This window comes from Harpegnathos saltator, unplaced genomic scaffold (assembly GCF_003227715.2).
Source record: "Harpegnathos saltator strain DR-91 unplaced genomic scaffold, Hsal_v8.6 scaffold89, whole genome shotgun sequence".
Classification (NCBI taxonomy): Eukaryota; Metazoa; Arthropoda; class Insecta; order Hymenoptera; family Formicidae; genus Harpegnathos; species Harpegnathos saltator.
This window is the reverse complement of record NW_020230716.1, coordinates 228,179-242,946: the sequence shown is the minus strand read 5'-3', so window position 1 is coordinate 242,946 and position 14,768 is coordinate 228,179. Positions and strand designations below refer to the sequence as shown.

The 14,768-nt window shown below is 45.8% G+C and overlaps 1 protein-coding gene across 2 annotated transcripts in view; it reads left to right on the top strand.

Annotated features, from left to right (window-relative positions):
- The window catches only part of Ntan1 (N-terminal amidohydrolase 1), a 77,554-nt gene that overhangs the window by 46,187 nt on the left and 16,599 nt on the right, over window positions 1–14,768 (top strand). Inside the window, exons 1-2 of one of the 2 annotated variants that reach the window (XM_011138990.3) lie at window positions 7,390–8,025; window positions 14,093–14,280. In XM_011138990.3, coding sequence (XP_011137292.1) covers window positions 14,094–14,280 — 187 coding nt within the window. In that variant the 5' untranslated portion in view covers window positions 7,390–8,025; window position 14,093. Of the gene's footprint in view, window positions 1–7,389; window positions 8,026–14,092; window positions 14,281–14,768 lie in introns of those variants that run through there. The other variant, XM_011138989.2, reaches the window with a different exon arrangement.

Genomic DNA, 14,768 nt, shown 5'->3' with positions numbered 1-14,768 from the left:
AGTTACGCGCGCATGTACGCATTATCTACGGATGGCGCGAAGTAAAAAGCCGCCGTTAAATCAGTCGAGACGCTGGAAAATAAGCGCCCGCGTCGAAGCGCACTGCACGATCCGCGCCATTGGCGGATCTCACTCGGCTTCGCCGTCTCGCGAGACGCGGTAAGCTTCACCGTTCGCGAAACATGATTGATAGTCGACAAGCGAAAAACCTCGCGAGTTGATGTGCGCATTCGCTATTGTCTCGCCGCATGCGTCTCTCATCTCGGAAGGGGAAGCGACACCACACATGTCAAGGATGGAAAGTAAGAAGTATCGATGCGCGCGCGGCTTACTTGAATCGCACGACCGAGCTTGCCGCCGCAGCCGCCGCAGAGCGGTGCTTTTATCTCGCGAATATTTCGGCAAGGGTTTACACTATAATAAAAAAAAAAAAAAAGAAAAAAAGTTAAACAAACTGGCTCTCGATCGATGCGCAGTCGCAAACGCGAGGGAATTTGGGCGTGGAAAAATAATAGAAAATAATACGACGGAGAGATAAGAGTGCGCGCGGTAATGCGATACCAGATGCCGCGTGTGTACGTGTATGACGTGTGGATAATTAACGAAGGAAATGCAAGAAACAAAAAGAGAGGGGGGACTGAGTCCGGAGGGAGGCTAGGAATCGGCATCGCGGCGCATCTCACGCGATGCATCACCGGCCACACGAAGAGAGCACGGCTTGTGTATCGGAAGCGAGCGTCCGGAGGATGAACAATATACTGGTGTGGGTGGGCGGGGGGGGGGAGGGAGGGAGGAGGAGACGCGCCTATGACGACGACGACGACGACGACGGAGACGAGGACGACGCAGAAAATCCAGCGCGACCGGCAATCTGGTACAATGGATTTTGAAGAGTGTAATTTTCGTCGGCGTGCAACAATGGCCATGCCTACCTACCGCGCCGTATAATCTCACCGTCCGCGGCGCGGTTCTAATTTTCCGTGCGTCATGGGAATCCTCGGTCGCCGCGACTGCACGAAGAGCGCTCGGGCGTCCCTCGAAGCGAGATCGACGGCGAAGCGTCCTGCCTCCCTTTGAGTCCCGCGGTTGATCCGTTCCGAAATTCGATGATTCCATGCGTTTTGGAAAATGAGGCGAGGAGTGTAAGGACGAGTCGAAATCATCCGCTCAACGAAAGCCGTGGGCACGATTTTGCCGCGACATTGTTGTTTTAATCGTTTCTTTCTTCTTTGGAGCACTCGCGACCACGCGCGACTCTCAAGTGTCGGTATATTTCATGCATCCAAAAAACAGTAATTTCAGAACAAGCGGAATCATCTAAATTTTAGAGGATTTTCTCTTATAAATATGACCTCGAGAGGATTCCTCTGAAATTAAGAGGAAAATGTTATAAACACATTATTCTTAAAGTTACAGAGATTACATGTATAATGCAAATCTTATTGATTATAATATAAATTTCTTCCTATATACAGATTATTTAATCTTTTTTTAAGAGGATCATTATTTATTTTTATTCTTACTTTTTATTTTACTTTTTTTATTTTACTTTTACTTTTTATTCGTACTTTATTCTTACTTTTGGTTGGTACATTCCTTTATAGGGAAAGGAGAGCAAATTATTATGAAACTGTCTGGAGAAAGTTCTAGTTAAATTTTTCTTTACTTTCTGCTGAAAAAGTAGTAAGGAAAAGACATAAATTTGTAATTTTAAGTACTCTAAATGGCGATTAATGTGGTATGCAACGCGATATGATAAATGGATATGGGCCAGTATGTCTTTAAGTTGATTTTCTCTAAAAATTCTTGAACTTCGTTTATGACCGGGAAATAACCGGGAAAAACAACATTGATCTCTCTTCTTTCCTTTTTTGCTCCAGACGTTGTCCATAAAACAAATGCGGCGACGATCGTCATATGCGTGAGAGAGAGAGAGAGAGAGAGAGAGAGAGAGAGAGAGAGAGAGAGAGTGTCTCTGTGTGAATAGAGCGTGGAAGAGGAGGAAAAACGCCGACAAGCGTTCTTCTTGATATAGGAGGAAAATTAATTGATATAAGAGAAAATCCTCTTGAAATAAGAAGAAAACAGTTAGAATAATATCTAATAAATTTTAGATGAATTCACTTGATCGAAATCGCTTTATCTTAATCGCTTTATCGAAAGAGGAATCCTTTTCTGGTAAAAGGCTTCGCTTAGAATATGAGACTATGAAAAAAGTCACTTTACAAATAGGATACTTTCTTTTGGGTGCAACGTCTGTTTCTCATGGAGGTGTTGAAGACACGGAACAGAATTCGCATAAGGTACGGCCTTGATTCTGCGCAACGAACATACTTTCTCAGAGTTTGTGAATCAGACAGGCATATTTAGCGCTCGATACGCGTCGGGAATGCGCGGTTGGGACGGCCGAGCTGTGCTCTCGATAAATTCAGCTCGCGCGTTTACACACGCATTAATCAGAGCAGGGCGCGTTAAAAGCCGTTCGCGAGGGTTAAAATACTTTGGTTCCTTGGCGCGAGAAATATCGCCGGACACATCCAGCCGAGGAGGCGCGCGCATAAGAGAGCGCGCGCGCGCGCGGCGGTCCTCTCTTAATCGTCGATCAAATCGATCCCCGCCGTAAATCGTCCGATCGATCCGGGAACGCGGTTGAACGAGGAGGCGTGTCGGCGGCGGCGGCGGCGGCGGCGGCGGCGGGAGAGAGTGCTCCGCTTCCCTCCGATTCATCCGGTATCGTTGGTCCGGTATCGGCCGTCCGGTACCGTCCGGTACCGCGATTCGTTCCAGGCCGGGCGCGCGAGGATCGCGGAAGATCCGCGCTCGAGATCGCGCCTTAATCTCCGATGCGAGGGTGTTTTTTCTCGTCCTTTTTTCCCTCCCTTTTTTCTCCAGACCCGCCCGCTCGTCCATCGCTCCGTCCGTTCGTCCGTGAGATCACGTCGATAAGGTTTCCTAATCCCACCGCGACCGGCTGCGTCCAGATGCTATCGCGTCTTCGAGGTCGCCCCTCTTGCCTCCTTTCCTCGCGACTTCCTCGAGGGTGGTCGCTGCTCGGGGTGGGAATCTCTCTGACCCTTCGATCAATTCGCGATTATACTCCGAGGCCTGTCGTTCACGCTGTCACGACACTCGTTCGTCTTTCGGATACCTCGCGGCACAGCCTCCCGGAGGGTGAATCTCTCTCTCTCTCTCTCTCTTCAACCACCTCGAGATCGGTTGGGATGAATTTTGTCTGGCGATTTTTCTGTTCGCCGATCAGTGAAAAGCTACTATTGGTAAGTTGTCGTTTCTCATTCTGACGTATTTACATCTTGGACTGACGGGGGGAACAGTCTCCGACTGGAGAGAAAGAGAGAGAGAGAGAGAGAGATTGCTCCCTTAGGAATATTCTCGAGGATATTTTGAAATATGATACATTTTTCGCGCGTGCATATATTGTATATTTGAGATTGGTGGTCCCGTTGATTTGTTGATCGGGTGATAAATGATATTTTATCTTTTCGATTTTTCTTTAATTTTTCATTTTATGAACATCTCTCTGAGACTTCTCGGATAGTTGAGGGCATGTGGATGACTGAGGCACTATAGACGCACACGTTGAAGAGAAAGTTGAGGACGGGGAAACGCGTTCTTTGTTTTCCTCTTTTTCTTTCTTAGGCCTCGGTCCATTTCTGTGTCAATGAATTCACGCACGCCTGATGTTTCCAAGCGCGTCACGCGCGTCATTGGCATCATCATCCTACGTATAAAAGACGTCACGGCGATATTCCGAAACGATTTTATCGCGCGCCCCGAATCGAATAAATGTGGAATAAGTTATAAGGCGGCCGGGGAAATTAACATAACTTCAGACTTAGACTAATGACCTTGATGCTTCGATGCCACGATTCAGATAACTAGAACTAGAGGGGAGAACGTGACTTTGTATTTATTTGAATCAATTATGCGGAGAAGGAGGAGACGTGACTTTTCCAGACGCCTTGGAAGGACGAATTAACGCGAATGAGGAGAAAAAGATATTTCCCACCATATTTTTGTTCAGTAAAATTCGTTAAATACGACAGTTTTTGTTGTAGTTATATCAGGTCGTTGATATGCATTTTTCCCTTTTCACCAACTCGAACAGCTCGAAACATCATTTTCTCACATCGGAATTAAATACCACCATAGTCCCTTTTGCACTGGCCGTTTTTCTTTCATATCTTTCAAATATCTTTCACGTTGCTTAAACAATCGACTGAAATTGATCAAACACACACACACACACACAAGTGCGCGCGCACCTTTCCCTCTTAGATCCGAACCTGAATCATTAGAAGCGGGTAAAAGCGACGTTAATGCGCTCAAGTGCGCGATTATTCACATTCGCGAAACCATTTCCTCCTTTCGGTTAAACTACACAGGATCCTGCACGTGCAGGAATCCTACCACCGGCCGCAAAAGTCCGCTCGCGCGAAATTCGCACTTACACGCTTTTTTTTATTCTTATTCTTCCGGCGCACACGGTCTATGGATCGGACTGAGCCTGCTGCAGCTGCTTATTCAGCCCGGCCGGGTATCTTTCTCGCGGCTCATTGTAAAAATACACGCGGGTTGACCGTTTTCCATGTATCTACATATATTCAGATGGTATCGCCTTGCCCGCGCCGCTCCTCGTCCTCGCGCCGTCTTTTCACGACGGTAGATCCTCGACCCGCGATTACTCGCGATTACACTTGAAAAGCTTCCAACGTGCGTCACTCATCCAGCATCGTCGCTAGCTAACTCACGCTCGATTTCATCATTGAGTTTCTCGCTTCGCTTCGACGTGCAAACGTCTCCGTGATTCTCCGCGCGGCGTGAAACACCTCGCGCGTCCGATAAGAATAAGCTCGTTCGCCCGTCGATGCTCGTAACGCGATCGTCGGAGTTGTGTACTTTATTAATCAATGCCGCGGCTATCGCGCATCTATTCTCGTCTATTTTTTAACCTGTTGCACGCGCGTGTATCGTATCGAATATTCCCGAGAAGAGCGACGTTATAAATTAGCATGTTGAGTTCGCGCGCGATTATCGCCGTACTTTTCTTTTTATCAATTTTATCATTACCATACCACTATACCGTATGAATTATTTATCGCGTCCGTAATGTAAAATTCTGATGTCTGCTTTTTGCACAATGCGATTATACCGCAAACGCGATCCTTTTGTCGTATAGCCGTATCTCTCTCTCTCTCTCTCTCTCTCTCTCTCTCTCTCTCTCTCTCTCTCTCTCTCTCTCTCTCTCTCTCTCTCTCTCTCTCTTTCTCTCTCTCTCTCTCGGGTTTAGCACTTGTCGGGCAGACACGATTTTCATTATCAAGGCTAAAAACCTCGTGCGTCACAGCTGTCTTCATTAATAATAATAATAATGATTGGCACTTTTCGCTAATTGCATTCGTGGCGATCTGCATTTCTTCGGCCATTGAGGTAAAATTCAATCAATGCCGGCACGCATGTCTAACACTGGGCATCCTTATTATCCTGTCCTTTGTACAAATAACCTTCTTTGTACAAAACCTCCTGTCCTTTATACAAAATCTGCTTTATGCAAATAAACCAAATAGGCCTTAAGTACAAGACCTTTTTAAAGGTTGAAATTGTGCAAACAAGAATGTCCAGAATTAGTAGACGTGCGTCCTCCGTGTCACTTTTACCGTGCTCCCTAAATCTCCTGGAGTGAAATTTTGGGAAATTAAGTGACACTCGGATTCCCGAGTGACTTTTCGCTCGAAAGTGAAGAATGCAGCCGACACAGGACATATTCGACCAAGACATTCGCTCACACGTAGTTTCAGGCTCCGCTCTAAGTCTGAGTGAAACATTCGCTTTTACGACTCCCCGAGTGGCGGTATATTCATCATCATTTCGAGTGAAAATACCGTCACTTTTTCGCTGTGAGATTCCACTCCAAGAGATTTGGAGAGAGGCTACCTCGCGAGCGAACGACGCTCTCTCACGAGACACGAACACTGCGCGCGCCTCTGACAAGTAAACCTACCCAAGTTCTATCCCACTCCGATTTTGATGAAATTTTGCATGCGTGTAGAGCATCGAAAAATATTAGACACGTATTTCTTATATCGGCCCATATAGTGTTTTTAAGATAGAAACCACCTCTAAAATGTCAATTTTTTCGCTTGTCCTATATATAGATGCTCAATATCACGAAATTTTTGGGAAAATAATGCTCCCAGTGGAACACATCAATTGTTTTTATGTTACCAAATCCGAATTCACCAGAAAATTTGAGACTTTTAAAACGGTGGATTCAATATGGCGGATCGATATTTGAAGAATATCATGATTCTGTCGTAATTGGCATACATTTATTAATTTTCTCCGATTTACATATCTCAAGGTCTTCAGAGTAAGAAGCAAATCTAGAATCAGATTTTGAAACTCAAAATGTCGGATTCATCATGGCGGATGAAAATTTGCAAATATTTCTCCGTCAGTTTTTGGAATTGGTGTATGATTTTGTATGTGGCTTCTCTAGGCTCATGATAATAAGTAAATGAGACGGATGCTTTGCCCAAATAATGAAGATATGTGGACCTCCTCGGCTAATGAGTATATATGTGAAGTATATATTATTAAATATAGTTTTCTAAATTTCATTATGTATTATCGTTTTTAATTCTGAAGACCTTGAGATACATGACTCATGAGAAATTAATAAATGTACACGAACTTTCGAAAAATATGATATTCTTCAAATATCGATCCGCCATATTGAATCCGCCATTTTGAAAGTCTCAAATTTTCTGATGAATTCGGATTTGGTAACATAAAAACAGCTGATGTGTTCCTCTGGAAGCATTATTTTCTCAAACATTTCTTGACATTGAGTATTTATGTACAGGACAAGAAAGCGAAAAAATTGACATTTTAATGGTAACTTATACCCTTCAAACGTTTTATGGGTCGATATAAAAAAATACGTTTCTAATATTTTTCGATGCTCTATACGCATGTAAAATTTTATCAAAATCGGAATGGGACACTCGGGTAGATTTACTTGTGAGAGTCGTCGTCGGGCGTGTGCGTGAGGAAAAAGAGAGAGAGAGCGCAGGGATGCGGAGAAAAAGAAGAAAGTCGAGGAGTGGCGCGATTTCGATTCCTAAGCCCGGCCGCGACGGTCCTCGCCACGGCCAAACATATTATTTTCTCGCTCGCGGTACCCCGATATCCGATCGGCATCGTCGGCCCGGCCCCGATTGGTGCCGCTTGGATTTTAACCCGTCCCACAGCCCAACCGCGCGTCCATACGGCCGTCCAATCGCCGCGTCAGCTGATAAGGGAGGCCATAACTAGCGTGATTTGTTAATCAGTCGGCCGACGACTGAATGAAAATCGTCGTCACCGACGGACTTAGTCGCCGCTCGGCTAGATTCACGATCGGGGCTCTGCCTCGCGAGATCCCTCCGCGGTGTGCGATCCGGAAATCAGCACTAGAGAGAAAGAGAGAGAGAGAGAGAGAGAGAGAAAGAGAGAGGGGGAAGAGGAAGAGGAAGAGAGCTCTCATCTTTTGCTCGCCCGGCAACGAAATGGGCTGGAAGTGATCGTTCTGATCTGAACAGTCGACTGAATTCCCGGAAGGACCCGGGCGTTCGTGTTTTCTGTGTTTTGTGAATTTGTCATCGTGAACGATAGCGAGAAACTTGGCGCGAAACATCGAAACATCGTTTCGATCCGGACATCGAGTTTCGGCGCAGATCAGTCACGTAGTTCCTAAAATTGTCACAATAAATCAATAAGGAAGCTCGAGGTACACTGACGCGTTTGTGCAATCGGTGACGGCGAGAGAGTTGTTTAGTGAATTCGCGGCGGGTCGTGAGGAAACTTTCAGTGGTGTATCTCGTGAGTGTTGGGAGACGTCGCGGGTGATAATAACGAGACGGATGGTCGTGAAAATTCCCTCGTGGTGAAGTGCTTGCGCGGCCTCGACGGCAAGTTGGATATTTATCGCTACTGTTTGGACGAAAACATATAATATAATATCAAGTAAGGAGTTAAATAAAAAAAATAATACGTGTATATATATAGCGGGAAATAATATCGAAATATTTATAGTACATATAAATATGCGAATGGTAGTTAAGTTGTATAAATTACACAATCTCGTCAAGCAACGGAGTATAAAGATAAGTGTTTGATAAAAATAACGAGCAATACGAATGATACGGAGACGATGCTCTATATAAACAACCTTATCTCGTTGAGATAGCGAAAAGAGATGAAAAGCGCGCTTCCAGCCGCTAGAAATCGAGAATCGTGCGCGAATCGGTAAACGTCAAACGCGAACGCAGCCATGATCAAGTCGAGTCGAGTGTTTCAAGGACTCGGCAGTTCGCGCGACAAGTATCGTGAATTTGGGTCAACAGTTGCAAATTTGAATCGAGGGATACGTTTGCGTTATAACACGTCGATTGCTCTTCGTGTCGCGTCCTGCTGCATCTCTCGTGGCACAGTCGCTGATGGTTACGAGTTTCCGCGGGTCTCTTTCAGCAACAAAACCAACCAAATCGGATAGATTCGATCGGTTTGAACGGCTTTCCCGACAATGTCGCGATTGTTGGAATCCCGATTCCAACAATCCGCGACTTACACCCCACGATGTGGCGAGATGTGACGTGATGCGCGAATGACATCTCGCGGCATGTGTGTGACCGACACGTCACACGCGATTGAGAGGCGATGTTGAACGCGAGGAAATCGCGCCGACGCGGACGGATCGTCGCGGCGTCTTTCCTGATTAATACAAACAATTTCCATCGGTGGGTGCGGATGTCACGTGCCAATATCGCGATAATTGCGGCTACGGTCAGCGGAGCCGCGACTGTTCCACGTGACTGTTCGCGAACACACTAAGGCGCCTCCGCCGCTCGTCTCCGTCTCTCTCTCTCTCTCTCTCTCTCTCTGTCATTAGTAGACGAAGTAGTGTCCGCGATGTAAATAATCACACGTAAGCAGTTTCTCCTGCCGCGCGGCAATCACGATGACGCGAGTTTCGCAATGAGCGCCGCGCAATAACTCGGCTACCTCGTTTAGCTACGTCCCCGTTTAGCACGCTACTTTTCATTTCGTTCGACCACGTGTCCGAGGTCTGGACGATGTTTTCCCGAAGCGCGTTTCACGAAGATCCCCTGCCTCCGCGTGCGGCCAAAACCGCGCGCACGATCAGAATGTGTCAGGCACGTCTCTGAATATTCTGAACTGGGAGGATCTCGTAATCCGACACTTTTCCGAAACTGGTTTCTCACGAGCAGAAGTCGTGTTCTTCCAAAGGGGAAAGTTGGACTTGTTTCTACTTTTCGTTTCAACTTTTCGCGACTTCACTTGGAAGTGTCATGTTCACTGAGAGAAAAGTATATGATATTTGGAACTATAATGATATAGTAATTAAATTATAGTCCGAAATATCATATTTATAGTAAGTATTACCATAATATCGGTAATATTTACGATATAGGCATAACATAACCAATTATATATTATTTTTACTAAGAATTGTAGCAAGTTAAACTAAAATTATTGTATGGATACAAATATAAAATGGTAGGTAAAGTAATTCTTTTATATAGTCAATATTACAGAATATTTGCTGAATGATGACAGATGTAACTATATGAATATTAAATCTCACTATATTTGTGAATGAGAAATTACCATATGTGTGGTAAAAGTAACTAAACAATTATTTAAGACAATCATATATTTGTGTTTATTCTACAATATTTTGTAGGTTCCACCAACTATAAAAATATGGTTGGCGCCAAAATGAACTATAAAATATAGTGAGATTATAGTTAATTCAACTATATTTTCCTATCAGTGTTCTAAATATATTCCAAGTAGGAAACCCAAAGTTTTCCCAATACTTTTTCTGGTTAGAATTTTGTTTTTTTTTTCATTTTTTATTCCATTAAATAAAATAGTTGATACGGACATGAAATTCCCCATTTGATATCATAAAAGTTCATCAATATATTATTGAATGGAAAAAAGCACAAGTTCCATTTTTTTTTTTCAACTATTGTAATCGAGTAGTTGATTTTGAGACGAATTTGGAGATTTCGATTGCAATCTGCAGATGCATCCGTGAGAGTCCTAAGAAATTTCTCTATGGGTTTCTCCGTGGCAATCCATAGAACATTTTCCTCCAACTTTTCTTGGAACATTGTTATTTTGTGGCATTTCATTTCATGTTAGCTTCGCTAACATTTCATAGCTTTCCCCGATACGATTTTTTAAACGTGCCATATGAACGAAGACTAGACGAAAACTCGCTGATGAGAAACAATCTTTGTTATTTGTGCTCGAGACATTTGTCGCTCGCTTGAGATAACTCCAAACAATAAATTGAGCGTAAAAATCTCCTACTCGCGAATTTTCCCCGGACGTGCATTGCCCGTTGGAGAGAAATGTGCTGAAAATGTTCACAAGTCGGCGTAATGTTGCGATTAACCGATGGAGCTCGTTAGCGGAAACTCTCCGCGCGAAGAAAGGACCAGGGATGTCGAAAAATTCCGTTCACGCCGTCGTCGTTTGAAAATCAGATTTCGATCACGCGGCGCTTCGCGGAAGGAATCGCAAGACGAAATTGCCCGCGCGGCTATCCGCATCGTATGCCGCGCGCCGTATAATTAAGCCGTGATATTTCCACCGAATGCAAAACATGCAATTATCTCATCTGGATTACGGCCGTGCTCTTTAATAGCGAAAGCTACGTACATTTTGCGGCGGCGGGCGCGCCTTGAGACGTACTCCGCGGCCGCCGCAATTTTCCCCTCCGTTTCTGGAGCGCCTGGCGGAAAGACACTCGTGTAATTATAGATTTCACGGAGACACCCATTCACGTGATGTTAAACGCTTCTCCACTCGCATGCACGTGAAGTGAGACTTGTCCATAGGCCCGTAGCGCGTAAAAACTCATGTTCGCACGTCCCTTAATTCGAATCATGCAATTGTGTGGGAAAAAGGCTACTTCGACTTTGTGTAATCGCGAATCTCCGACGACACAAGCAAGTTTGTGGCAATAAAAAAATTCGATGGACGCGCGTTGTCGCGAGAATAAAAATCGCGAGATTCACAAACTGCTACAATGTCCGACTTGTGAACATTTTCAGTACATTTTTCCCTAACGGGCAATGCACGTCTTGGAAAATTCCCACGTCGTGGAAAATTCGCGAGCAGGAGATTTTTATTACGCTCAATTTATTGTTTTGAGTTATTTGAGTTATCTCAAGCGAGCGACGAATGTCTCGAGCACAGTAACGAAGATTGTTTCTCATCAGCGAGTTTTTGTCCGATCTCCATTCAATCGCCGAGATTTTCCTCCTCGTGTGGTGAAAATTGAATCGGCAAACTCAACTTTAATTTCATCCACGATCGTCTCGTGAGAGACGAAAGAATCCCATCCGCATGAGAGACAATTGGATCTCACCTTTATCTCGATTCACTCGTGCTTGAGACGAATCGAAAGATTGAAAGATCGCCGGCGGAGTCGGGGATGGTCCGATTCGATACGACAGCCGCCGGTAATTTTTTCGACGTCGCGTTTTTTCCCGTGTCTGGCAGAAAAAGCGGCGAGCACGCCATGTGGTTGGTCTCTCACGGACGCGAACATCTATTTTAATCCCCGTCACACAAATCGCATGCGTGTCGCATACGCGGACGGCTTGCGACAAGTTTTTGCGGAATCTCTCTCTCTCTCTCTCTCTCTCATTCCGCGAGCTGCGCGCGAGCGCCTTCGATATAATTAGCGATTATCTTGCACTCAGCCGCGGCGCGCGTGACCCTTCGGCAAACCTGTTTGGCGCATTTCTCTTTTCTCTTGTTAATTAATTAAGGTAGACACGCCGACTGACGCGTCGTCCTTCCGGGACGCTCACGGAAATCGCGCCAGCCAGGAGACGCGCGATGCTGAATGTTGACGTATTATTAATCGGCGGTATCTCGTTGAATCTTTGACGTCGCTTCGCCTCGTGAGCGACGTTGCTTCCTCGAGTGCCCGCACGAGCGATGTTCACAGGTGCGCTTGAGATCGCGTGCCTTAACAAAGTGCGGCTTAATAATAATTCTTAGAATACTTATCGAATCAATGGAAAAAAAGTTTGATTTCGGTCGCTCGTCGACCGAATCCATTTTTCCTTACGACGAAGCTGTGCTGATCGCCGCACAATCGTCCGATTGACGAATAATTTGTCTCCATCGGGTGCGACAGGGAGGCAAATCTGAAGAAATAATCCAGCCGGATACACCAAGTCGAATAACCTTTAACGAGAGATTACAAACCGCGGCCACTGGCAGCCCCAGCGTTGAGAAAACCGGAAATTCCTCCGTGTCCTCCGTGGCTGAAAGGACTTTCGTCGTGCCGTCGTCACGAGCGATCCTTCCCAATCCAACCGGTCCTTCCCCTCCGTGCGAAAAAGCACCGTAGCCCCGCCGTTTGACGATCTCGCACGGCGTCTCTCTGGTCTCTCGGAGGACTCCTCGGCGATATCGAGCGTGTGCAGTCGCCGTTCGTAACACGGTGGACAAGTTCTCCCTTACGGAGAGCCGGACGGGCTCGGTTTTGTCGTGGCGCTGTTAACGCGATTAACGTGCCCGGCGCCGACAATAACTGCTGATCTCTCTCGGATCTCTCGATCTGAGCCGCAACCGGCTCTGTCACACAATGCCCGGGCCCGATCGCGCGGCCAGATACACCTGAGGACTTCATTGTGCGCCGCACTGAAAGAGGACGCGCGCGCGCGCGCGAGGGCATCCTGCGCTCTCGGGCGAATTTATATTCGATAAGCCAACGCGCGCCTCTGACGTTTAACGCCCGCCTGTTGCGCCGCGCGACAATTACTTTCGCTTTACGGTCGCCGTAAATTAATTTTAATGATCCGCCCGTTATGATTTATCGCGCGGGAATCGTGCACGCTCGGAGACTCTGTCGCTTCGCGAGTGTCTCAGGAGAGCGTATACCTGTCCCGGTTAGCGCAAGCTGCGCGGGCAGCGCGCTTTCCCGGACTCGAACTTCGCACTGAATAGAAAAATATAGTTGAATTAACTATAATCTCACTATATTTTATAGTTCATTTTGGCGCCAACCATATTTTTATAGTTGGTGGAACCTGCAAAATATTATAGTAGAATAAACACAAATATATGATTGTCTTAAATAATTGTTTAGTTACTTTTACCACATATATGGTAATTTCTCATTCACAAATATAGTGAGATTTAATATTCATATAGCTACATCTGTCATCATTTAGCAAATATTCTGCTAATATTGACTATATAAAAGAGTTACTTTACCTACCATTTTATATTTGTATCCATACAATAATTTTAGTTTAACTTACTATCTAATTCTTAGTAAAAATATTATATGCTTGGTTATACTATGCCTATATCGTAATTATTACCGATATTATGGTAATACTTACTATAAGTATGATATTTCGGACTATAATTTAATTACTATATCATTGTAGTTTCAAATATCATATACTTTTCTCTCAGTGTAGCAGCGCGCACGTTGCGTTGTGCAAACGTCTGCTAATCAGGGGCCCTTTTAGGTTGACTCTTATTGTCCTTGTTGACTTCCTTCGATTTTCTTCGACCAATCGTATTCAATTGTCGAAATGAGCGCTTATCATCGCTGCGAGGCGCTTTCCTGAACAAATCGGTCGCCGCTGAGCAGCGCTTCGCCAACGATTACGCCGCGCTTTTCCTCGCGGATCCTCCTCGCTTCGGATCCTTTTCGCTAGGACAATAAAGAAAGACGCGCAATAGACACGTAATGTCTATTGCGCGTTCGCTCGCGGACTTTGGCCGGCAGAGTCCGCGTTCTCGGCGTTTTCCTAGGACCGTGCGTATCGTCGAATGGAAATCAGCCGTGGGGAAGAATGGCCGCCGGAATGAATTATCGCGGTATATTCAAGCGTTCACGCATCGCTACTCCGGAATTCATTTTATGCGCATCACCGTGGTCGCCTCGTGGTCGATTTAAGTGCGACGAAAATATTAAACACCCGGCGCATTAAACACCGATATCGTTGCGCTTCTCTTGCAGGATGGTGCTGGTGGTGAACGGGGTCCTGCAGGAGGAGGTCCCGGCGGACAGCAGGTCTCTGTACGCGGTCCACCCGGTATATCGCGAGTCCGCGGCCCAGCTGCACTCGATGCCGGCGAAACTCGTGGGCCCGGCCGGCCTCCTCTACGTCCAGCAACGAGAGATGGCCGCGACTCTGCCGCACGACAGTAAGTGCAATGCATCTTGGCGCCGTGTCGAGAACACGCCGAAGAGGCACACATACAGGGTGTCTGCGGGACACTCGGCTGTCCGAGCGCTCGTGAACTTGCGGCCTTTAGATATCGCGCCTGCGCTGACTGGGAAGTCAGGTAACAGGCTCGAAACGTGTCTCCTTCCTCCAGAGCTCGTCACGCTGCCGAATTTTCTCGCGTTAATACCTCGTTAACTTTGGTCCTACTTCCAATCTAAACTGTCACGAAGCACCGATACCCCCGGGAGGACCGCTGAAGATTTAAGTTTAAGACTTTTAGTTTAGTGGATTTATTCGTTGAGACCTGTCTCTCTCTCTCTTTCTCTCTCTCTCTCTCTCTCTCTCTCTCTCTCTCTCTCTCGGTAAAGGTTGATTTCGGGAAAGGTAGGCTTCAGAAAACCCAACAAAAAGTAATTCCAGAACAAGCGGAATCATCTAAATTTTAGAGGATTTTATTCTTATATA